General features: G+C 39.0%; 1 protein-coding gene across 1 annotated transcript; it reads left to right on the forward strand.

Annotated features, from left to right (window-relative positions):
- The first annotated feature begins 19,330 nt into the window (after positions 1–19,330).
- On the forward strand, positions 19,331–24,015 carry LOC121514178 (cysteine-rich venom protein ophanin). The gene is made up of 5 exons (XM_041794278.1): positions 19,331–19,349; positions 19,661–19,764; positions 22,266–22,356; positions 22,682–22,818; positions 23,908–24,015. Exons 1-5 carry the CDS (start codon positions 19,331–19,333, stop codon positions 24,013–24,015), a joined length of 459 nt encoding a protein of 152 aa, XP_041650212.1.
- Positions 24,016–26,208: the final 2,193 nt, after the last annotated feature.

Here is a 26,208-nt window from a genome sequence, read left to right on the forward strand (position 1 = left end):
TTTGGACAAACAGTAATCTTTACAGATCTACCTGGACATATGGCTAGGTAGATCTGGATGGCAAGTAATTGCCCCATAAACCTACACCAACAACTGAAATCAAGCGTTTGAGATAACCATCCAGCCTTTAACATGTTGGAAGAATTATGGCCCACTCTTCTTTGCAATGTGATTTTAATGCAGCCAAACTGGAAGGTTTTCCACCATGAATGGTCTGTTTAAGGTCATGCTACAGCATCTCAATCAGATTTAAGTCCAGACTTGACTAGGCCACTCCACAAGCGTCATATTTTTAAGCCATTCAGAAGTGGATGCGCTGGTCTGTTTCAAATCACTGCCCAGCTGCATAACCTAAGTGAGGTAACTGATGGCTAGTAGAGAGTAGAATTCATTGTTCCATGAATTATGATAAGTGGTCCAGATCCTGAAGCAGCAAAGCAGCTCCAGACCATCGCACTACCACCACCATGTTTGACTGTTGGTATGATGTTCTTTCTAGGAAATGCACCTTCAAAAAAGTCAAACCTTTGTCTCGTCAGTCAACATGGGGATCGTCAGATGTGAGACAAGCCTTTGTGTTCTTTTTGGTCGGCAGTGTTTTTTTTCCTGAGAACTCTCTCGTGGATGCCATTTTTTGCTCAGTCTCTTTCTTAACGGTGAATAATGAACACCAACCTTAACTGAATGAAGTGAGTCCTGCAGGTCTTTAGATGTCATTCTGGCTTCTTTTTGGCCTCCTGGATGAGTTGTTGATGTGCTCTTGGAGTCATTTTGGTAGACCGGCCACTCCTGAGAAGGTTCACCACTGTTCCAAGCTTTCTCCATTTGTGAGTAATGGCTCTCATCATGGTTTGTTGGAGTCCCAAAGCCTTAGAAACTGCTTTGCAACCTTTTCCACTCCTGGGAAGGTTCCCCACTGTTCTTAGTTTTCTCCATTTGTGGATAATGGCTCTCGCTGGGGTTCACTGAAGTCCCAAAGCCTTGGAAATGGCTTTGTAACCCAATCCAGACTCATAGATGTCAATGAATTTGTTTCTCCTCTGTTTTTGAAGTTCTTTAGGTCGTGGCATGATGTGCTGCTTTTTTCGGATCTCTCAGCCTACTTCAGTTTTGGTTTGAGGTTACATATATTTGTAATTTTGCACTAAACTTTCCTAACACTGTGTTGCCCTACCTTAGAGCAGGCTTCCCCATGCTTTCCCTTAGGGCCAAAATATTTTAAGGAAAGAAAGCTGAGGGCCAGAGGTCGGATTTTATTTCCCACCCATGATCCATGTTTGGCTGGTCTGAGATCAGCATATAGTGGGTCAAGTGTCAAGAGAAAGGATCAAGTCTACAGTGTGGCATGAGCTCAATATAGGAGTCGGCAAGCGCACTTCATGTTGTGGCTTTTATTTCATGCTTTTTCCTCTTTCTTTAATATTCTGGCATGACTCAGAGTGGGCCAGGTAATTTGGTCAGGCGGGCCAAATCAGTCCTTGTTGATCTTCTTTAGGATGAGCCGACTGTGCAGTCTGACACTTTGCTTCATGCAAAAAAGACAATTTCCCATGTCTATATGAGATTTAGAGAATTAGATGAAATACACTTTATTCTCTAGCCTCTCAGGATACCTTGTATTAACGTTGCTGTGAGCTGTTGGTGCATTGCATTGCTTGTAGCATTGGAGGAGGCAGCTTAGCGATAGCTGAACTTGATTGCGTGAAAAATGGTTAAAATACATGAAATGCAGTTGCTAAAAGGAAGAGATAAAGATAATACTTTGAAATCCACACAATGGTTGCAGGAAAATGAAGGAAAAATTTGGTGACTGACATTCACCAAGAGCGTGTGATTCTCACCAAATGACTGTAATTGATGCAACGACCATCCTCAAACATGCGTTCTCATGCACATCAGCTGTTCATGGTGTAAACATCTGCAAAGATTCTGATGTTTATCTTGAAAACTGTCAGAAAATGGCTATCTTTGAACCTGATATTTCTGCAGCCTCTTATCAGCCCTGATTTTTGGCAAGCACGATCAAGAGACACATCATTTGTTGGTTTTGTTGGAACAGTTTCATTGTAGCACAGCAAGATGGCCGGGTCACTGATTCAGAAAGGCGCCAGATGAGGATCTTTTACAACCATGAGTATTTTCACAGGCCTTACAATCTGTTTTTCAAGGATGTTGTAAAAACTATGAATAAAAAGGATTTTTACAAGAGGACAGCTTCTATCTGGGAGATATTTTTATTGTCATGTTAGTGTCAGATCATGGCCCAGGACAATCTCAGCACCTCTGGGTTATACTAATGTATCTGAAGAGTTTTTTTTACCCTAAACATTAACTCTGAGAAAAACCTATTTCATATGTATTCATCAAGTGAAAGATGTCAATTTTCTTATTTTTTAATAGCATAACACTTTATTTTAGAGCCTGGGCTCGGATTTTTCCAAGTCTATGAAACGGTTTTTTAGTGATGGGTGTTAATACAAGATTGGCCTGTAATATTTTCAAATAGCAAGAATGGGAAAACTATATAATTGTAAATTACACCAGAAAGAATAGTAAAATGAAAATATTGATAAACAAATTGAATTATTAATCACTATTTTGATCTTCCTTTGTGAAACAGCCCCTCTCTGTCAGCCTGCTGTGCTTTAAGGAAGAGAGGAGAGACCCCTGCTGATACTCTAATCACTAATGAGGGCTGAGCCAGCCTATGGAGCTGTGTCAATATCAAAACATCTGTGGTTGTTTAAAGCTGATGTTTCAGTGTTCAAATTTTGTGTGAAAGATGAAATATTTTCACATATTTGCAATATTTGTTCCTGTCTCCAATGACAGTTTCCCATTAGGGAACCAGGCTTAGATTTAAGTACCCCAAAGTCTGGTTCCTTTTGGTCAGTGTGAGGGCAAACATATCATTCTCTGGCTCTGTGTCTGGGTCCACTTCAAGATGTGGTCCTGGTATGACTCATGAGTACTCTGACACTGTACATGGGATATGTATACAGGGCACTCATCAGTAAGTAGAGTTGTAGACTGGGTTGGGCCCCTGAAAGGCCTGTAAATGGGCCCTTCCCAGATGCCATTTAATAGAATGGATTCATGCACACTGGATCTGTAGCGTTAGTGCAGTCCACTTGGTCCAGTGGTTTCCTACCTTTTCCTTGGAGCCCCCCTCACCCTCTCAAAAGGAGAAAAAAAATGACGTGTTTTGCAGTCAAAAATTAACACCGTTTTTTAATTTTAGACCTACAACTTAAACTTTTTAAAATTATGATTTAAGTTAATATGTGGAAATATATTATTGACATCCATAGAGAAGAAAAAGTTCTTTGCCCTACCTGAGATCTTCGGCTCTCCCCTGGAAGGCCCCAAACTCCAGGTTGGGAACCAGTGCCTCGGCCAACATTCCCCTCCTTGTACTGGCTCCAATTACTTTTGGAGAACACTGAAAAAACAATAATTTCAGGGTTTATTGTTGGCTATACACACTAATATTATTGTCCTAGTCCTGTGAGCCCACCACATTATTAATATTATAAAAATAAAAGCTCAGACTAATTCAAAAAGAGCGGGTTTACGTTTTGAAATAGGCAAAACAAACAAAGTGTGTATTTTTGTTGCTGTAATAATAAATAATAGGTGCTGAGATGTTTAAATAAAAAGGTAATAATTGCTTTAAATGAACATGGAACATATCTTTGAGAACCATCCTGGGTCCCTCCATGACTCTGAGCCTCAGAAAGCTTTACCCTTTCTCCCCTCATGTGGACAGCCTTGTTGTAAATTACTTTAAACGTCGTCTTTGTCTGCACCACACCAGTGATGCTGTCTGGAGATACTGTAGCTGATGTGTTTTTTATTATATGTGTCAGTTTTGCTTCATAGCAAATAGTCAGATTGGAATTTGGACGTTTTCTTGACCTGTTGACTCTTGGACATCAAAGTACTGACTGACCTGTATGCTGCTGTTCTGCCATGAAAAACCCAGAAAATTGGCCCTCTCCAAATATGATTTATTACAATCAACACATACATGTTGGAGCGGTGGCACTAGTTTTATTACTGGGTTCAAATTTTCCTTGAAAAGTTGTTATAGTTTCCTTTTATTTTGTGCAGGTCATCACAATGTTATCATTTCTGACATCACTAGTCACATGCTTAGGGCTACGTTCTGCTGCTGGCCGTAATGCTCTATTCTGTTTTTTTTTTTCTCAGATATGATTTCTTTTGTTTGCCTGTTCACAATGAAGTTGAATTGAAAAGATCAGATACGTATCGGATTTAGAACCACATGTGAAAGGCTATGTTCACACTGCAGTTAAAAAACTGACTTGAATCTGATATTTTTGCTCAAGTGACTCATATCAGATATTTTTCTGACAGTGTGAACAGCGCAAGCCACATTAAATCTGACTTTTTCGAATCAGGCCCGATCCACACGGAGACAAATTCAGGAGTATATGCAAAAGTTTCTTTGTTTGTGTTTAATCCACACAGAAACGGCCTTTTGGGTGGCCATAAACACAACTTTTTGAAACCGGGCCCCAGAGTGAGCACATCTGTAAACGCTTACCATTTCGTCTCCGTGTGGACAGCCAACCGTGTCTTTCTTGTAATGATTACGTCACACATAGCGTAGCCCACCTACACCGCATGCAATGTCGAACCAAAACAGCAATGGCCGATTGGGTTGTGTTCGTGTTGCAGAAGCTACTGAAGCTACTCCTTTACCACCATCGAGAACAGCATACACCAGATGTTCTTAAATCCAATGCTGTGGACAACCAGAAGGCTAACTAGAGAAAGTGTGTGGCAGTTTTCTGTAATATTTTTCTCTTTTTTGTTGCATTTCCGTGGCAGTGTTGCAGCGCCACTTACAGGCTTGGCATATACTACAGCGTTTTAAGTGGTTCCATGCTTACTTGGACATGATCCCGTATTTACTGAAAACTTTTTTAAAATGAAATGGAAATATATCGTTTTCATCTCTGTGTGGACAAGGCCTCAGATTCAGGCCACTTTCTTACGTGGTTCTAAATCAGATACGTATCTGATCTTTCAGAAGTTGACTGCAGTGTGAACAGCCAAAGATCTGAGTAAAGATCAAAATTGAGCATTAAAGCCGCCTGCAGTGTGAACGTAGACAAAGTGGCCTGAATCTGATTCAAAAAAGTAAGATTCAATGTGAATTGTGCTTTTCATACTGTCTGAAAAAAATCAGATATTAGTCACATAAGAGCAAAAAAATCAGAGCCAGGTCACTTTCAACTGCAGTGTGAGCGTAGCTTGATTGCCCTGCAAACATTGTTGACACTTAAAAAATCAAGAAAAAGAGACTCATACCATTTCATGTAAAGGGAGTTTAAATTTGGAAACAGACAATATTTTACAGAACCAACGACAAATGTGTGACTTGTTTTATTTAAAAAATTGTCAATATTTAGAAAAAATATATATAGTTATTGCAGCTTGATTTTACAGTGGACCATGTTTTCGCTGACATCCATGGGCCCCAGAACGTTCTACCCTTCATCGCCCCCTTATGGGCAGACTTGTCCAGGGACATGGTCTTCCCAACAGAAAGGGTCAAAGCCCTCAAAAAGCCCCAAAATAGTCTCATCAAGCAAATTTGAGTTAAGCAGATCCCTATGAAAATAATTTGACAGTGGGTTGAGTTTGAACAATAATGCTGTCCTCAGAGATAATCTGCAAGCACTGTTGAATATACAGGTTCAGATTTCCTGTTGTTCCCTGGCTGTGATACCTGAAAAATATGTTGTTCACTTGCTATGAAAGCTTGATAGAGAGGGGCCTCATATCAGCCTCTACCTGGGGCCTTTTAAATCCCAAACGCTGACCCTGCCTAACATCAGAATAGACGGCACGCTGTGCCAGAAGTGACAGTCTAATCTGGGTCATCCCACAACTCAAGAGAGAGTAAACAACAAAATCAAACACTGCCTACACGTAATGAACATCTGTACTGTGTGAACTTAATTAAAAGATAAAATACAAAGAAAGGTGAGAGAAGAAACCATGAATAAGAAGACAGACAAAAGCTTCTCTTGCTTTTTGATGAGCTGCCATAATTACCGGTTTAGAGCTCCAGGAACTGCACAAAGTGATTGTGACATTGGGCTCTTTTCAAAGATTTCTCAGCCTCGTAGGGGATTCATTCACTCATTTGCTGGGGTTGTAGCTGCCTTTTCAAGGAGAGCCCTCACTGTTGCACTCAGTCAGACTGCTGAAAGAACCTAACTCCAGGCTGCAAAATAATGATATCTCTCTTTTTAAAGATGGAGGGTTCCTGCTTCTGTTTTCTGTCACATCAGGAGCGCCATTAGACTTTAATCACCCCTCCTGGAAGCACGAGAGGAAACTGCCAACTAGATCCAGATATGGGCAATGAGCATGAGATTTTAGAAGGACATTTTTTTTTTTAACCATCACATGAAAAAGTTTCAACGCTGGAAAGGGTGAGAGAGGGTCAGTCTGGTATATTGTGTCTTTGAAACACCCATGGAGAAGCCTGAGGTTTGGATAAAAGAACAAAAAAGAAGGTTTTCCAGCCCTTTAGCCCAAATGGAGTCAAACAGATGCCAAAATGCTGAAGCCATCCTGACTGGCGCTGAGGCTTCAATGGCGCTAATGATCACCCACGGTGTAATTGCCCACATGCTTTTGCTCTGGATGGTGGCTGGAAAGCACGCCAAGAAGAGAAAACATGTACATTCATGATAAGATGGCATTTGCATGATGTAATTTCAAATCTTCACTTGGACGGTTTGACTGTTCTCTGTGTTTAATGTTGTGTAACTTAAGACAAACTTGACCTTACTGCTCAGACAGACACAAAGGTCGTCCTGATGATTGTCTTTTGTGAGCGCTGAGGGGAGACGGGACAAATTAAAGAGACAAGCAGCCAAGCATATTGTCTGTGCAAGCTGGTATTTATGGAAGCATCAGTCTTACATGACTGGCTGAGGACTCAGACAGCTGATTGGATGAAAGAGTCTGTTATAGAAACACATCATGGTTGAGTGCAACTATAACCTTTACTTTGTTGTAAAATAAAAACAATGAACATTCAAAGTGTCTATTATAATCAAGGTTTCATACTAAAGTAGAGCTGTGTTTGGTTATTAGACCTCATCTGCTCCCACAGCTCCTCTGCTAATAGAGGGGGGACAGTGCCCCCTAGTGTTTGACAACGAGGTCAGCTTCTGACAATCATGGCTCAACTTTATTCTGAAGTTTGTCACCTTAATGTAGCATAAACAAACCCCTTTTGGGTATTTTTTTTTTTAATTTATGAAAACAGATGTTTTTACTTTAAATTCATATTTTCTTTTAATTATTTTTATTCTTTTAATATATGCTCTATCCTACAAAGACAAGGAAAAACTCACTCGAATCATTAAAAATGCCACCAACATCCCAGTCATCTGTTTTACTGTAGTAAAGGATTCAGTCTGCATCACTGAGAACACTTTACATCTTTATCACTTCTCTCTCTAGCTGCTCCCCTCAGCCAGCCACTTCACACCAGTGGTTCCCAACCTTTTCTCCTTAGGGTCCCCCTACTCATCTACTCATATCTCAGAAAGGCTAAGCCATGTTCATGGTGCAGTTATACCCGGCCCACAAGATCATATGATATTTATATTATAACGGGCCCACCAGTATGAGGTCTGCAGATTTCCTCCAGTATAAAAATGTAAACTAAACCAAACAGAAAAAGTAAACAGTAAAAAGAATTGGATAAAAATGTCACGAGTGTGGGGAAGAAATTTGTGTTTTCTCTAAATTTTAAATTAGAGAGTTATGACTAAAAGTTATGGTTTTGACTTTTTATTTCATATTTCAACCCTTACATCTCATAACTTACTTTTATCTCATATTTTTACCTTTTAGATTAAAAATCTTAAATTTTAAATTTAAAATCATGATTTTGTTTTATCTCATGTTTTGACCTTTTTCAACTCCTAACTTTGACTTTTATCTCATCTTTTTTTACCTTTAAAACTCATTATTTTTAATTTTATCTCAGTTTTTTTTACCTTTTAAAATCATGGTTTTGACTTTTATCTCACTTTTTGACTTTTTTTCAACTCCTAACTTTAAGTTGTATTTCATTTTTTTTTTACCTTAAAAACTCATGTTTTTAAAATTTATCTCATATTTTGGCATTTGAAACTCAGGATTTCAATGTTTTCCTCATATTTTGCCTGTTAAAAATCATGATTTTGAATTAAATATCACTTTTTTAATTTCTAAAATTCATGGTTTCAGTATTCTATCTCATATTTTGCCTTTGAAAAGTATTGTTTTGATCATAAATGTCATGTTTTTACCTTTAAATTTTGTAAGTTTGACTTTTCATCTCAGATTTTAAGTTTTTAACTTATCATGTTCACCTTTTAATCACAAAATCATTTATCATCAGTGCCAGGTTTTTTTTTTACCCCCATAATTCATTTCTGGTGAAAATAAGGTTGGCATTTTATGGTTAAGTTTTGACCCTTTTAGGCCCTCAGGTTAGACCCAAGTTCAGAATCTGGCCCTGCTGTGATTGAGTTTGACACCCCTGCTTTAGACTGTTGTAAATTTATCATTTTTAAAACTTGACATTTTGAGCCCCCTCCCCGAGATCTGTGGCACTGAGCCAATTCAACTCCTTTTGTTTGATTAGTTCTTGCAAACAGCTAAAAGTCTCCAAATTCTCACAATAAACCTGATCTACAATTGGAGATTAAATAATTTTGATTGCAACTGTACAGCATCTCAGATGAATGGTCTGTGAGAGTGGCCGTCAGAGACGGACGGTCTGCAGCCAAACTGTCATAGGTTTTAAAGGAAAGTCTGAAGCAAAATCGGAGCCCAAAACCAATAAGTCATACAATCAAAACATTAAAATGCTCCCTGGAGTTTTGCATCAGTAATGACTCCATAGATGACCTTATAACTGATGATGGTTTTGCCAGATTAAAATTTGATTGATGCTGTTAAATATGTATCAATAGACATTTTTAAATCCAGTTTTTAAAGAATAATTTAACTGTATGGACTCAGCCAGTCTGTATTCATTCTATATTTTCTTCTTTTTTCTATGACTAAATACCTGAATTAAGCAGCAGGGGGGAACAGAAAGATTTCAAACAAAAGCCTTCCACATTTCTCACATCCTTTCTACAAGACTAGACTGAATTATGCTGTCAGTTTTCTGCCCGGGTGCTCTCGCTCAAGGCTGTCTTATATTATTTCTAAGCCAAGCCTACCATTCATATGAACATTGTGCCTTTATTCTCTTCATGGGAGGACCTTTAGTTCCAAGAAAACTTTATCTGAATGCATACAAAGCCACTCGAGTATTTATCATACACCCATTATGGCCGTCACTGAGTATAGGATGGGCTTACTTTCATAAATGTATATAAATTATAAGTCATAATGTAACGTGGCTCGGGAGATGACTACCCGTTCGCCGGTTGCTCCAGGTCTATGTGATTCTCTGTTAAATCCAGACAATCAGTCACACCCGCCTGGTGTCTCCTACAGAAGAACAAGATCCCTTTTGTTGTTTGTAAAGGACAAACTGTGCTTTCAGATAAACCCAATGTAAACGAATCTATGGCAATTTTAGAGGCTCAGAGAAAGCTGTCAATCTGTCCGGCAAATGGACCGTCAGAAAAAAACAGAGGAGGTCCGTGATGGGAGGACATTTATTTTGATTGATTAAGGCCAGAAAACAACGAAAGCTCATCCAGCAGAAAACATCCTGCATGCAACCAAAAGTCAACGTTGACTACTATTTTTTAATCAAGAATCTGCCTAAAAATGCAGGATGTCCATGCAGCCGGCTGGTCGTTGGTCTGGCTTCAGTCTGCAGTGTTGTCTGAATATTAAAAAAGTCTGTAAGAAGAGCAACGGAACAAAGACAACATGTTTTATTTTGAAACTACTACATTACTCCAATGATTGTTACAAATAACCTTTTATGTCTTTCTGCACTGTCACTTTCTAATCACAAATTACTTGGAAAAATTATATATCTCATATTTGAAAGACTTCTGCCTGTCTTTCTTCTAATTAATGGCTCACAGTAACATCTCAGTGATGTTCAATTAGCACTAAAAGTGAGGAAATGAGTGTTTGGTAGATTATTTCTTTGTTGTTACAATGCTTCTTGGCAATCAATCCTATACTATTGGAAAGCCTGTATTTCCCTTTTAAATGGTGCCACATTTGTAAGGAATATGCATTTATGGGATGAGCAGCAGAGTTGAGTATGTGGATTGCGCTCATAAGAATTTGCCAAATCTTCTCTGCCAATGCCAAACAGCTGATTCTGCTGTTGTTATTGACTCTTGTTTTAAGCCTCTGGTACCACCAGGTGACTGATTGGCACCTGACTGTCAGCACCTGTGACCATGGACCCTGCTACAGTAGTCAGTAGGTGTCTGCTCCATCTGCCTGCCACCTTTGACTGATCTGAACAGAGCCTATGCCATAGGGCAACTTCAAGTTGGTGTTATGGAAAACCAAGTTGTGGCATATATTTGGAGTGAGCCCTCGTACTATCTCCAAACTGAAGGCCAAGTTCCATATAACAGGGGATGTAAGATGACAGGGGATGACAGGAGTCCTGCCATGACTGTCCTTCACCGTCAGGCCTGTTTTGTACTGGTGTTGGGAACATGTGCACTAACCTGAACATGTCTAGGAACCTTATGTTCAGCAATGAGTCCAGATTCTGCGTATAGCAGTTGGATTGTAGCCTCAACGTGTGGAGAAGACGCTGAGAACGCTGATTGCTGCACCAATAGAGTAACATCTTTCGGTGGAGGCAGTGTGATGTTGTGGGGCGGCATCTCCCTCACTGAAAAACAAGGCTTGTCATCATTGGAGACAATCTCAATGCAGAGAAATATCGAGATGCGATTCTACAACCAATGGCAATCTCATATCTCCACAGTCTGGGACTGAACTCTATCCTTCAAGATGACAATACTCGCCCCTCAGAGAGTACCTCCAGACTACCTCCAGAATCTGGGAGTGGAGAGGACAGAATGGCCTGCCAGCAGTCCCGACCTCAACCACATTGAACATTTGTGGGATCAGCTTGGGCGGGCTGTTTGTGCAGGTAGCAAATGCAACCACGTTGGCTGATTTGCGACAAGTGCTGGTTGAAGAATGGGATACCATCCCACAGCAGTGTGTGACCAGGCTGTTGTGGTTGTGTATGGTTCTTCCACATGCTACTGAGGATCCTGTTTGTTAAATCAAAACATTTTTAAATAACCAAAATGTCTTCAGACATCAATCATCCAATCGACCAAACACCACCAAACAAGAGTCAATGGCAGAATAAGCTCTTTGGCATTGATAGAGAAGATTAGGCAAATTTTTCATGGGCGCAACCCACATACTCAGCCCTGCTGCTCATCCCACAAATCATGTTCCTTACAAATGTGGCACCATATGGAAGGGAAACAAACAGACTTTCCAACAGTAGATCTATTGCCAAGAAGCAATGCTACAACAATGAAATAATCCACCAGACACAAATAGCCTTACTTTTTCTCCTAGGTTTAGTAAGGGTATTCTGCATTTCTTGAATCCTAAGATTCCTTTAAGTGTCTCAGTTTCTGAGTTTTGTGTCTGTGATGTTCCAACATGTCACAGGGCTAAAAGAAATATTCAAATTTAGGTGATCTTGTGGAAAAAAATAATGTGTCATTGACAGTTGGAGGAGCTGCAGTTACTTTAGTGTCAGAAAGATTTGCAACTGGGTTTAGAAAAAAGCCTAAAGAGTCTCCTGTAAATTGATACCAAACAAACCTTTTATAAAACCCCGACTAATGCCCTTGGGATGAGCCGTAAGCAGGATATGCACTAGTGTCTTAATGTAATTCTCTATAGGGTGTGGTTCACTTCATCAGATGTTTACTATGACTCAGCTAAGTCTCAGGAAAGTCTCTCATACCAAAATAGCATCTATAGACATTGCACTTGGATGTCATCTTTTAAGTCCACGTCTTTTTTCACTTCTTAAGTTGCCAATCCAAAGGGTTTAATATGACACTGGTCCACCCTTTGCAGCTATAACAGCTACAACTCTTCTGGGAAGACTTCCCACGGGGTTTAGGAGTGTGTTTTGGGTAATTTTTGACCATTTTTCCAGAAGCGCATTGTGAGGTCACACACTGATGTTGGACGAGAAGGCCTGGCTCTCAGTCTCCTCTCTAATTCATCCCAAAGGTGTTCTGTCAGGTTGATGTTAGGCCAGTCAAATTCATCCACACCAAACTCTCTCATCCATGTCTTTATGGATCTTGCTTTGTGCACTGGTGCACAGTCATGTTGGAACAGGAAGGGGCCATCCCCAGACTGTTCCCACAAAGTTGGGAGGGTGGAATTGTCCAAAATCTCTTGGTATGCTGAAGCATTCAGAGTTTCTTTCACTGGAACTAGGGGGCCAAGCCCAGCTCCTGAGAAACAACCCCACACCATAATCCCACCTCCACCAAACTTTACACTTGGCGCAGTGCAGTCAGACAAGTACCGTTCTCCTGGCAACCACCAAACCCAGACTCGTCCATCGGATTGCCAGATGGAGAAGTGCGATTTGTCACTCTAGAGAACACGTCTCCATTGCTCTAGAGTCCAGTGGTGGCGTGGCTTTATACCACTGCATCCAACACTTTGCATTGCACTTGGTGATGTATGGCTTGGATGCAGCTGCTCGGCCATGGAAACCCATTCCATGAAGCTCTCTATGCACTGTTCTTGAGCTAATCTGAAGGCCACATGAAGTTTGGAGGTCTGTAGCAATTGCCTCTGCAGAAAGTTGCCGACCTCTGTGCACTATGTGCCTCAGCATCCGCTGACCCTGCTGCGTCATTTTATATGGCCTACCACTTTGTGGCTGAGTTGCTGTCGTTCCTAATCACTTCCGCTTTGTTATAACACCACTGACAGTTGACTGTGGAATATTTAGGAGCGAGGAAATTTCACCACTGGACTTGTTGCACAGGTGGCATCCTATCACAGTACCACGCTGGAATTCACTGAGCTCCTGAGAGTGACCCATTCTTTCACAAATGTCTGTAGAAACAGTCTGCATGCCTAGGTGCTTGATTTTATACACCTGTGGCCATGGGAGTGATTGGAACACCTGATTTCAGTTATTTGGATGGGTGAGTGAATACTTTTGGCCATATAGGCCATATGTTGGTGGAACGATTTCCAAAAATGAGTTCTTTTCTCCCCCAAAAAAGGGTCTGTGATCGGCCTATTCTGGGATATAACTTTTGACTGCATGCTCTTCTGCTTATTGTCATCTCTTGATCAGATGTTTGGGTCTGTAGCACTGATCTCCAAACACAAGTTGTGTCCTTTTTTGGACACAAACACAATGAAAAACAAAAGTTTGCATCCCTCCTCTACACAAGGCCACCCATAAGGAGGATAGATCCATTGTTAAGTTAAGCTGTGATAACTATATTTTATATTTAGCCTGAAAAAACACTCTTATCAAAGACACAAATACAGAATTTTATTTACTTATGTTGTAGTGCGATATAGCCTTTGGCAAAATGTAAACCCCTTAAAAGAGTATTACCTTTTTATTCATGATGTTAACAATGTGGATGGGCACGCTGATCTGAACCATTTGGAAAGTAATGTAATGTCAGACTTCAGAACTAAGCCATGATGTTCACAAACATCAGGATGTCAGGTGGCAAAACAGTGGTATACAGTGGTAAAAAAGTTATAAAAAATGGCGCAAAGATCGATAAACAGTGGCAAAGTTGTGATAAAAAAATATGTAAAGTGGCAAAAATGGGTTAAAACTGGCAAATAGAACTGGTAAGCATAAGCGAAAAGTGTAAGAAAGTAGCAAAAATTGGTGAAAAGAAGCAAAAAAGAGGCACAATTAGTTTGATAAAGGCAAAAATGGTCAAAAAGTTGAAGAGTGGCACAAAAGGGCAAGTACAGCCAAAATGGGTTTAAAATGGGAAAAGGTGCCAAAACAGTGGCACAAATGGGCATAAAGTGGCAAAAATTTGTTAAAAATTGATTGAAGTTGCTAAAAATGGGGGGAAACAGCAAACATTAGTTAAAGGGGGAAAGAAGTGGCAAAAGGGATGTAAAGTGGCAAAAATTGGTCACAACTGGCAAAGATAATTGGCTAAGATAATTGGCTAAAAGTAGCAAAAATTGGTTAAAATGGCAGAAAAGTGGTACAAGTGGTTTGATAGAGGCAAAAATCAGATTAAAGTGTTCAAAAAGAAGTGGCAAGAGTGGGACAAAGGGGGAAGAACAGTAAAAATGGGTTTCAAGTTGGAAAAAGGTGCAAAAATGGGCTAAAAGTGACATTAAGAAGCATCGGAAATGGGCAGAAAACATGTGGAAAAGGGTTAAAAACAGTAGCATGAATTAATAACTCTAACTTTAGAACCAAGGTATGGTTTGACACTCTTTTCAGGTCCAAAATTGAGGTAACTCATCACGAGGACGCTAGCACCAAAATGCTACTGATCCAACACACATGCAGTGATATAATCAACAAATCACTACCTGGGATGTCCCATTCCAAAGGTTTTTTCAGGGGCCTAGCTAAGCAGCACTGACTGCTTAGAGGTGTGCATATTTATGCAACCAGGGTTTTGTAATTTGCCTCTAATTTAGTAGCTTACTCCTAAATGATTAAGGTAAGTTTTAACTGAATTATGTAGGTTATGGGTGACATTAAAGGTGAAAGTAGTTCTAAAAAATATATCTTAGCCTCATTTTTTAACAGAAATGTGTAGACTGTTTAGATCCACTTTGATATAAGGATAGACTGATAAGCACAACTTTAAAGCCCTTATCCTCCTTGAGATGGATGCATACAACAGAACTCTATAATATTTTAGAGCAAAACAAAATACTGAAATCAGTTGTTTTCACTGCCAAATCCGACAGTTTTGCAGAAAAAATCCCCTCTATTTTATCAAATCAAAAATTAAAACATGCAAAAAGTCTTAATTAAGTTTTTTTAAATCCTAAAATATTGAAGTTTTATTTCATATTCAATATGCAAGCAAGTGCCCCTGCTGGATGCATCATCTTCTTATGTTTGTCTTGATTAGGTTTAAGATAACATTGAAACGGACCAGCTTTACTGGTTATTAATCATAATCAAAATTTTAAAGTGCCGTCTGCTGTGTTGGTCAGAATCACATGGTATGCTGGATTTAGTGCATACAGTGGGTGCGTCTTCATCCTAAATGAGCTGTAATATCTTAATCCATCGACATACAGGACAATACAGCTATATCGTTTAATCCAGCACTGCTCCATTTCTTTTATTTACCTTGACCTCAAACGCCTTTTCATTCTAAACTGTGTAAACTTAAGCCAATACATCAGGGAGTCACTACACCCATGGGGCTAACAATTTGTGTTTACTCATTCAGCTGCACCGTTTTAAAGAAAAAAACCTTGTCACTGCTGTTTGATAGATTTGGTTTTGTTCATTGTCCATTGTGCCCGACCGCGAGTATCAGTGTGTTGTTTTTTTTTTTGCTGCATCATTACTGACTGGAGGGGCAGGAGTTATGTCCGAGACTGGCGTGAGCTCCTGAGCTGCTCTATAAAAGAGGAGGAGGAACTAGTGCCAACTCACCTCCACACCTGAAGATACGAGAGCAGGTATGCTGACCAATTCAGAGGTTTACTGCATTATTAAAACTTTTTCATACATTTAATACATATGAATGCATTTATTTAAAAGAGCTTGTGAAGGAAAACTGCACATTTTCATTCATATTGATTCTTATTAATAACATTGGTTTGTTTAAATCTTTTGTGTACAGATGATTCTTTTTTTAACCAGGGAAATGTTTGCTCTCTTGATTTGCGTCTTGTCCCTGCATGGAGTGCATTCTGCCTGCAATGTGGTGAGTAGCGATCAATTTTGTTTTTCAGTTATGAGATTACTTTACAAAACTATACATCTGAAATGTCTTCATGCACTGAAAAGTATATTTCAGGTCGTAAGAAGACGTTTTTCTGATATGTAAGACTGATGAGCTGCAAAAACATAAAACTGGTATTTACATTTGCTGGTTTTGATTTTGTGAGTTTTTGCACACCTCGGACATCTTGTCATTTACTTTTTTTTCTGAAGAATTCATTTTTCATGTAAAATCAGTTATGAACAGGTAATGTTTTATCCACTGACAGGAGGGATATGCTCCAACTCCTATTTTTGCAACAGGACAAAAATACATTGGGCTTCATTTATCAGGTGCTCTTAGGCAGAAATTAGTTTTCAAAACCCCCTTTTAGAGCCTTTATAAAGATTCACCAATTTTTTCTTATCTGTGTTTTGTTTGCTAAGAACAACATCAAGAACACTAGAGCACTTGTATGTACTTTTGAGTGCTAATATTACAGAATAACATTCATTCTTCCCTTGTACTTAAATTTGCTAGTGTAAGTTGTGCTTTTGAGTAAAGTGTAAGTAAGACATGATAACATACTAAATTATGTTCTGCTGTTTTTAAAACCAATTTAGTACTTTTTGTATTATCAATTAATATAAACAAATACATGACTTAAATATGGTCAATATTTAATTCAACCATGACATGTTTAATCTTAACTGCAGAATGATAAATATTGAACATAGAGCTGTCAGCATTAATCAGAATACAACTGAGCTCCATAAGGAGTGCTATTGTTAATACTGTCCCCTTCAGCACACTCTATTTAAGCCACAGCAACGTCCTCCTGCAGCTGTAGTGATGTAACATAAGGACACCACTGCTCCTTTGAGTGCTTCCAAACAGGAAATTTACCTTAGTTTAAAACAGAACAAAAATCCAAAGTTAAAGTTTATCTGTCAGTAGGTAAAATCAATACTCATTGATAAGGCATCAACCACTGGTCAGTGTGGGGAGGATTACTGATGCAGAATGCAACAATCCTCAAATTAACATAATGGAAAATAAGACCAACATTATCAGCACCATAAAATTTTTAATACATTAACTGATGAGGTTCACTGAATGAATGACCTCACTAACTGAACTCCACACTATTATTTTGAACACTCCCCCTTGCAATTAATAATTCAATCACACAGAATCAGCAGCATGCTTCCATGACATGTTAGTTTTCTATTACTCTACTATACTAACTAGTGAGTTATTTGTCATGTAGAAATATAATTTCTACCAAAAACAGTGATTGATCTGGTTACTGATGTTGGACTGCTATTATTTGAACTGTTTAAAGTCTGGATTTAATATTCTCTGTGGGCGCTAAATATAGAATTGAACTGGTCTTTCTGGGTTTGTTTGGAACAGCACTTCACTTGAGAATTATCTAAGTACTGTCTGACTTCCTATACTTGGGTCCAGTGTGTGATTACTTTTTACATTTTATTAAATTTCAAAATAAGCTAACACTTGTATCTTAGCTTTTATAGGATGTAATGTGAGAGCTTTATTTTCCATAACTGATTAAATTACACTTCAAAAATCCTTTTCAATTCATGCAAATTAATACAACATCACCAGAATATGGACAGTATTATGAAATAATTCATCCCCCTATCCATCCATCTATCAATCTGTTCATCCATGAATGCATGCACCCATCCATCCATCTATCCATGCATCAATCCAGCCTTTCATCAATCCATCCATGCATCGATCCATCCATGCATGCATGCATCAATCCAGCCTTTCATCGATCCATCCATCCATGCAACTATCCATGCATGCATGCATGCATGCATTCATCTATCCATGCACCCATCCATCCATCTATCCATGCATGCATCCATCCATCCATCCATCCATCCATCTATCCATGCATGCATGCATGCATGCATCATCCATCCATCCATCATGCATGCATGCATGCATCATCCATCCATCATGCATGCATGCATGCATCATCCATCCAGCTTTTCATCCATCCATCCATCCATCCATGCGTCCGTTCATGCATCCATCAATGCATCAATCTATTCATCCATGCATCCATCCATCCATCCAACCATCCAGCATGCATCCATCCAGCCTTCCATCAATTCATCCATCCTTGTATCCATCCATACATGTTCCCAGCACAGAACAAATCTTGCTCCCCTCTCAAAGGGTTGACCAGATCTTCATGAAAGCCAACCAAAAGTCCTTCTCCATAGCCTCCCTCTGAGCTAGACCTAAAAGCCTCCTTTCAGTGAACCAGTGGGTTCTAAGGACAATGCTATGATAGACACCAAAGACCTTTAATCACAATGCCTTGCAACAGTGGAGACTCTGAATAAGTGTCTTCATCATTGGCAACGTTGAGATTGAGGATCAAAACAGACATATCGGATCCCTACTTGGAACCCTTTCTAGGATGCTGCCCTGAGACCTCATTAGGTCTGCAAACTTAGCACTAGACTCGATGTATTCACAGACAACAGCCATAGCCTTCTTCTCCATGACTTGAAGTTGCAAGGGGGTAGCACCCAGTGTCCCTTTACTATATTCTCTTGAGGCCACTTTGTGGGACTTTGGTGATTTTTTTACTGGCCTGAAAGGTAAGCTAGTGGTTAGCACTGCAGCAAGATGGTTCTTGGTTCAAATCCCTTGTTGAACAGGGCCTTTCTGTGAAGAGTTTGCACGTGCATGCTTGGTTTGCAAGTGCATGATGAGATCCCCCCCCAGCTTTTTAGGTTAATTGGTGAGTATTTGGGGAAATGTTTGCCTCTGTCAATCTGTCAGTCTTATGAGTGTATCCCACCTTTCATCCATAACAGCTGAGATTGGCTCCAACTATCCCACAACCTTGAGCAGGATAAAGGTTATAGATAATGGATGGATAAATTATTATCAGTCTGGACACACTCCCTTCAATCACATTGTCATAGGAAGCCTAACCAGAGGCACCCTGACTCACAAGAACAGAAAAACCCTCCACCAGATTAGGGTGGCAATTCTTGTCGACACTTGTGGCTGTGTTTCTGTGGCTCATTGTCCTCTTGCCTTTATTTGCTTGTCTTGAAGACACTTTGCCATTGTAATTTAAACAGAGATGGCAATGTCCAATATTAATAATATGGATAACTTACTGTCTTGCAATACAATATACTTCAGACATTTTTTGCATCCTACTGCTTTAGCCATGAAAAAAGTAAAATTTGACTTAAGATGAATAAACCCTCCAGTGCATGATGCCTGTTTATGTCATGGTACTAGTGTATAGTATCAGAAAGGGTTGAACTTCAAAACTCGTTTTAAACTGATGATGTTTTTTCTCTTTTTAAATGCACTTCTCTTCATTCATGGTGCAGCCACAGGAAGGTAAGCACAAAGTTCACCAGCCTTGTTTAATTTTACAGATCTACCAGTTATTCATCTTGCCGCATCAATTTTTCAGCCCACCTACTATGTCACTCAAAAAGATTATAGGATTTGGCTCGGTCCTTTTGTGTGTGTTCTTTTGTTATGCCGAGTCATTTCAGAGTAATTAAACCAGGATGTGTTTATGAGTCATACGCTCGATGATATTAAGCCACCAGAGTAAATATCACTCTTTATTATCCCCTTAATCTAGTATTTACTTATTGGTTTTAAGTGTGTGTGTGTGTCTGTGTTTTTGTGTATGTGTGTAGCAGGCATTTGCACAGAGGACCTCGATGTGCAGGCAGAGATCGTCAACTTGCATAATGCCTTGAGGAGTAACGTCCAACCGTCTGCCAAAAACATGCTGAAGATGGTTAGTCCTGCCTTCTACCAGCGCAATAACGACAGATCAGATAATATTTGATGCTATCCCATTTTTTATCCCCCATTATTTGTTTGTTAATCTCTGAAGAAAGCCAATGAAGTTGACAAGGTCTTGAGAAAAAGAAATCAAAAGGCATAAGCAGCTAAGCAGCTTTCTGTTAAGTGGAGTTAGATGAATGAGCTGAGTTAATTCAGCTGCTTTTTGACCCAAAGTACCAGGAACCTTTAGTTCCAGGAACTCTTGTTGTCTAACCTTGCAAAGCAGATGAATTCGCCAGACTCCATTTCAATCAACAGGCAAATCCATCTTGAAAAGCTCCGATCCACAATGTTAGTGCAGAAAACCATACTACTCAGGCCAACCAGCATCATTAGAGAAGAACGAGGCGGTAGTTATGGGCGGGGTTTAGTTGAACTAGCTGATTGCAATGGCTGCCTCCAGTGCTGTGGTCAGCTTGATGTGACTAGCAGTTGTATAAGATCTGGACTACATTTCTGTATGAAATAAGGAGTAAAACCAACACTTAAAGCTTTATATGATGACAGAGATGTTTTCGCTCTTCTGCCGACCTGTTTCAGTTTTGTCAAACCAGGAAAACATTTCTTTATTGAAACAAGAGAAAAGAGACACACTGAGAGAGTTTTTGCCCTGCTTTGTGATCATTTTGGGTGGGGTTTGCGATTGTATCCATGACTGTTAGCTCAGATGTAGCTGTAGGAAACAGTAGCTTATAGGCTGGCCTTACATGAAGATTTTGCTAAGACTTTAGCAAGACTCTAAAAAGACTTACTTCTTAGAAACTCTCACATCTAAAGACAATCTGTTAGCAAGTAGCTGAGTTTTTAGTCTCAAACAAAGATTTTGCAAAGAGTGTGGGTTACTAACTACAAGATAAGAATATGATTCTTTTTGAGATTATTTCCCATCATGCATCTGGAGGAAATTCACAACAACAATTTTTGAGCAGAGAACAAGATGTAGAAGGAGATAAGGATTGCATAGAAGTGAATAGCTCTTACAATCTGATGTTTTTAAATCATTTACATCAAGTAGAAACGAAAGGAAAGTTAAAGGGATACTTCCAACATTTTGGCACATTCACCCACTGCCATAATCTCTATAGTCTTACTAATAGGTTCGTTACCTTTAGTTGTCAGTGCAAGCTATTTTTAGATCGGCTGTGCTGAGTTAGGAGCTGCTCTGCCAAAGCAATGGATTCTTATGGTATCCTCGCTTTCCCCTCATCAAACTCATATCAAATACACAATCCAACAACTTCAAAATGCTCTCGTGGACAAGTTGTGACCTGCACATTCACCACACAATGAAATAATAACGTATAATTATGTAACATTATGACAAATGAAGCAAATACTCAGAACTATTTCTTGAGTAAGGCACTGGGTGGAGTGACACAGCGCAGCAGCCATGTCTGGAGTGTAGTTCAGGCTTTGCATTTTACTTTAAAACATCTCAGTCTCGCAATGTTCCATGATTATTTCATAGTGTGGTGAATGTGCAGGTCACAACTTGTCCAAGAGAGCGTTTTGGAGTTGCTGGATTGTGTATTTGATGAGTTTGATGAGGGAAAGCCGGGATACCATAAGAACCCATTGCGTTGGCAGAGCAGCTCCTAACTCAGCACCATCGATCTAAAAATAGCTTGCATCTACAACTTAAGTTGACGAACCTATTAGTAAGACTATAGGGATTATGGCAATGGGCGAATTTGCCAAAATGTTGAAGTATCCCTTTAAACACCGAAGCAACTTTGCCTGTTACTGCAACAACTGAAGAATTATCCTGGAAAATGCTTGGATCAAGTCCTATGACCACTTTACATCTAAGGACTGATCCAAGCAAGACTCCCATGATTTTACTCCGACTTTGGAAATTTAGGCTAAATTGAAACTGGATCACATTTTCCTTAGAACAAGAACTAAGAGTCAGACTGAAAGCTTGACTCTAGAACAGATGTTTTTGCACATCTCCTGACCTGCCTTGGCACAATTTATTCACCAAATGGCTCCACCATTCACAACTATGGCAGCGGTTGCCTGTCTGCTCAGGAGAAGCACATGCCTATGCCATTATGTCTTGTGGCTCTGATTGGCTGTCATGAATGTGACAGAATGTTCCTCTAATTATCTGGCCAAATTTAGATCTTTGTCCCTGTGGCCAAAAAACATGGTTCCTCAAAAGGTTCCAGATTTCCTGGGGCAAGTTCCTATTGTGGAAAATAGTCAAAACTGCCACATTAGACATAGTAAATGATTGAACAAATCTCAGTCAACAGAGAAGAAAGACAGTAGGTTTTCTTTCCCACAGTAACAGATATGCAGAGGCATGTGGTTTCTCCTCAAGAAGCAAAAACAAATCTCATGTTTGTATTGGAATTACGTTTAGGCGTCTAATCTCAAAAGGGAGGGTCACTTCAGTCTCAACTTTGTTGCAAATTCTTTATTTCATTCGCTTTTTTTGTCTAACAGCGTTACAGTGCCGAGGTGGCAGCCAGCGCTCAAGCCTGGATTGACAATTGTCAACTGGCACATGGACCAAACACCTCACGCATCATAAAAGGTATTATTCACCTTGTATATCCCCCCTCTTGCTGTTTTTGTTTCTTTTACTTTCCAGTTGCCAAGAACTTTAAAGAACTTTTAAGGAAATATTTATTAAGGACTGGCTGACCTTGACAGTGATCACTGCCATTTCTTCAGTGTTAAATCATTCTTCAAGGGCAAATGACCCTGAGTGGATATTTTATGCCAGAGATTGTCATAAATGATTCTTGAAGACTATATGAAACACAGTTTTATTTACATGATTTAATCAAGTGGAACATGAAAATAAAATGGATTATTCAAACATTAATCTGTGCGTTGATTAATCATCATTGGAACAGGATACGAACTCGGTGAGAATCTGCACGAATCGACTGAGATCAAAACTTGGACTGAAGTCATCAATGCCTGGTACGCTGAGAGGGGAAGGTATACGTATCCCAGAGGGGTCACCTACCCTACTGGTCACTACACACAGGTAACACCTTTTTCAAGAGAACTGAAAAATGAATTTCAATCATATGAGGTATTTGTCACAAATTAGGCCCTTTTGATCAGAAGCAATGCACTATGGCTTGTCTTTCCTTTAAGTGGCCACACTACATTTACTGCAGATTTTTTTCTTATTTATTTAGCTTAGTTATTCTTCACTGACAGGGTAAAAGTAGCTCTGTTTCAGCCAAATAACATTTTTAAATGGCCACATATAGCCTCGCTTTCATGCAAGCACTCCAACTCCTTAAAGTGGCCAAACTACGTTTGCCCTGATGTTGATTGTGAGCTTAGTTTTGTTTCAAGATCCCTGAAAACGGAATTTAAATGGCCCTGTCTGCAGAGCTAGCCCAGCATCTACACAGGCACTATGGCCAGTCTCTCCTTAAAGCAACCAGGTACCCACATTTTTAAGTCATTTGGGGTGTTGAAATAAGCTTAATTACATGTTTCAGATGGCCCTATCTGTAGTGGCGTATAACCTAGCTTTAATGCAGGCACTCCAGCTGGTCTCTGTAAAGGCACTACCTTCATTTTTTTATATGGGGAAATATGGGGAGAGAGAGTGGGGGAAGATATGCTCCAAACAGCAGAATATTTTTAAGTTCAATTTTTCTAGGGATATATCAATGGTATCAGAAATTCACAGTGCGCTACTGTGGTAACAAGTCTGCGGTATGGTATTTACTGTGATAACTAAAAAAACCCAAAACAACAAATGAAGACTTGAAAAAAGTGACATCTGCATTTATTAAATTGCACTTTGAATATTCCAATATGTGCAAAACAGTGCTATAGGTGTGCACTAGGCTCCAAAATATATACTTAGACTTTGGCTCAAGTGTTTACTAACCTAAAACCTTCATTGTCCACCACCGAAAACAGCTGTAGGTCTTTGGTTTTATATTCACCATTAGACCTTGTGATCGGTTGAGCACTCAAGTGTTTCACCATAGTCTTTGAAAACTGCCAACAATGAGACATTTAAAAAAGTAAAGCATGAAAAAGTCTGTCAGTGTTTTTATGCCTTTACTTTGTAGTTTCTGATGAAAATGATGTTTTTGTTTGTCATCAGGTGGTGTGGTTCAGCTCCTATGAAGTTGGTTGTGGAGTGAAATTGTGTAACGACGTCTACTTCTATGGCTGCCATTACTACAGAGCGTATGTTAAAACCATATTGTGAACACAGTAGAGTGCTTTGTCTTGGAAAGCTTTACACCATTTTAAAAGCAATTTTTTAAGTGCATGAATATTTTTACAGAGATTAGCTCCAAATACAGATACAAATAAAAAAAAAACATCTGTTTTTTAATTGTTTAACAGAGGAAACTTCCAAACATTGGCACCTTATGAGGAAGGTGATTGGTGTGATTCCTGTGATGGTCACTGTGATGGCAATCTCTGCAGTAAGCTTCAGAAATTTGAGACAAATATACAAAACACACATATTCATACTTTCAGGAATGCTTCTCCATGACAACAAGCTGATGTGTCTATTGATGTCCCTTTTTATTTCAGCCAACCCGTGTCCATTCATTGACCATTTCCTCAACTGTCCAGAAGCAACTGAGATATCTGGATGTGAGGGAAATTTGTCTGAGTTGTGTAAAGCCACGTGTATATGCTCAGATGAAAACAAAATAATTGCCAAATACTAAATTCAAGCCCTTTCTCGACTGCTGACTCAAATATTTAGTTGTGAACTTTTGGCCTTTGATTAAAAGTTTTTTTAAATACTCAACTCTTACCTACAACTTGCCAGAAACTGGATATATTCCTGGATATTTCTCTCACAGTGGTAGGAATTGTAACTGTAGAAGTGCAGGCTTTTACTGAAATAAATTCACCCATGAACAAAATAATGGAACTCAAAATTGTTTATCTTGTGCATGATGATACAATAAAATCACTGAGAAAACAAGGTGTGCACATTGTACTTTTGTTATGGTTTATAACAAGCGTCAATGCTGATCTATGTACTTGATGTTATTCTGATTAATAGTTTTATTACATTTATGGTTAGAGTGGAAATAGTAATATCCCCATTTTCCTTTAAAAGCATGTTCATGTCTAAATGAGGGAGAAAAGCTGTTAAAAGGGCACTGCTAGCCTCTTAGCTTGTGGTTAATTGCTTCCATTACTTGAATTATCAGAAGCTTTAATGCACAGGACATGCAGAGATAACAACCACATTAATGCCTCATCTCCATATATGTATGTAACTGACAGGGGTGCAACAACACATGCATCTGTATTGAACCGTTCAATACAGTGGTGGACCAAACCAAGACCACTGAATCGAACAATACGCAATTTTATATTTGTTTTATCAACTTCTGATGAAGCGATCTGTGCTGAAAGCTGAGTGGATATGTTCTGCACAACAAAACGTGTCAGGTATACCTGCACCAGATACATTTAATTTTTCATTTGACGTTTTTTTTTAAATATTCTAATAGAATTGTACACCATAGAACAGTGGTTCTAAAATTGTTTTCATGTCAGGGATTGGGTGTGTTTGTTTTATATTCTGCCAAAAATAGAAAATACACCATCAGGGACCCTCAGAGATACAGTACTGTATTTGGTCGATACTGTGTTGTTAGAATGTTTCAAATGTTTCAAAAAATATTCAGGGAGCAATTGATTTCTAATATTCTCTGCTGCTAAGAATGCACCACATAAGATGGCTGATTTCTCCATCAGATACATTTATTTTAATATCATTCTTATTTTTACACGGTGCTGTTCTTGTTTTATATGGTGCTAAGTATGCACAGCAAAACGTGTGTCAGGTAGAGCTGCACCAGATACATTTAATTTTCAATAAACAAGTAAAAAAATGCATGGAAATTTCTCTTTTTTGTATTGAAAAAGTATCGAACCATGACAAAAACGTATTGAACTGAACCGAACCGTGAATTTTGTGTATTGTTGCACCCCTAGTAACTGATGGCCATATAGCTGTAAATATACAGACGATGCTCCCTAGGGTCCAACACAAGGAACTGCACTTTTTATTAATGAATAAAAAAATGACTAACCGTAGCTGTAGGGGAGAGGATAATATTGTCTGGTTTTTCGCCATTAAGCAGTTCGGAATGTGTGTTTACTGAATTTACAGAGATAAAATAAAGATAATTGGAAAGTAGTGTATATTTATATGGACATATGAACCAGCTAAGCTAAGCTAACTTGTTTAGCCATTCAAATGTTTGTTTACATGTTACATAATCAGTTTTTTAATCTAATCATCCATTCAAACTGTTCACTTTAATGTTTTGATATATATCAACTGATAAATCTTGATATATTTCATATAAAAGAGGCTAATCTGGCTGTGTATCATGTCAAGCTGATAAATATTAATCGTCAT

Source organism: Cheilinus undulatus, linkage group 8 (assembly GCF_018320785.1).
Source record: "Cheilinus undulatus linkage group 8, ASM1832078v1, whole genome shotgun sequence".
NCBI classification, from domain to species: domain Eukaryota; kingdom Metazoa; phylum Chordata; class Actinopteri; order Labriformes; family Labridae; genus Cheilinus; species Cheilinus undulatus.

Excerpts from the sequence above, each read along its gene's own strand:
- LOC121514178 (XM_041794278.1), top strand. Across the intron at positions 22,357-22,681 it reads CACCTCACGCATCATAAAAG|GATACGAACTCGGTGAGAAT; the intron begins GTATTATTCACC and ends TCATTGGAACAG. Across the intron at positions 22,819-23,907 it reads CTACTGGTCACTACACACAG|GTGGTGTGGTTCAGCTCCTA; the intron begins GTAACACCTTTT and ends GTTTGTCATCAG.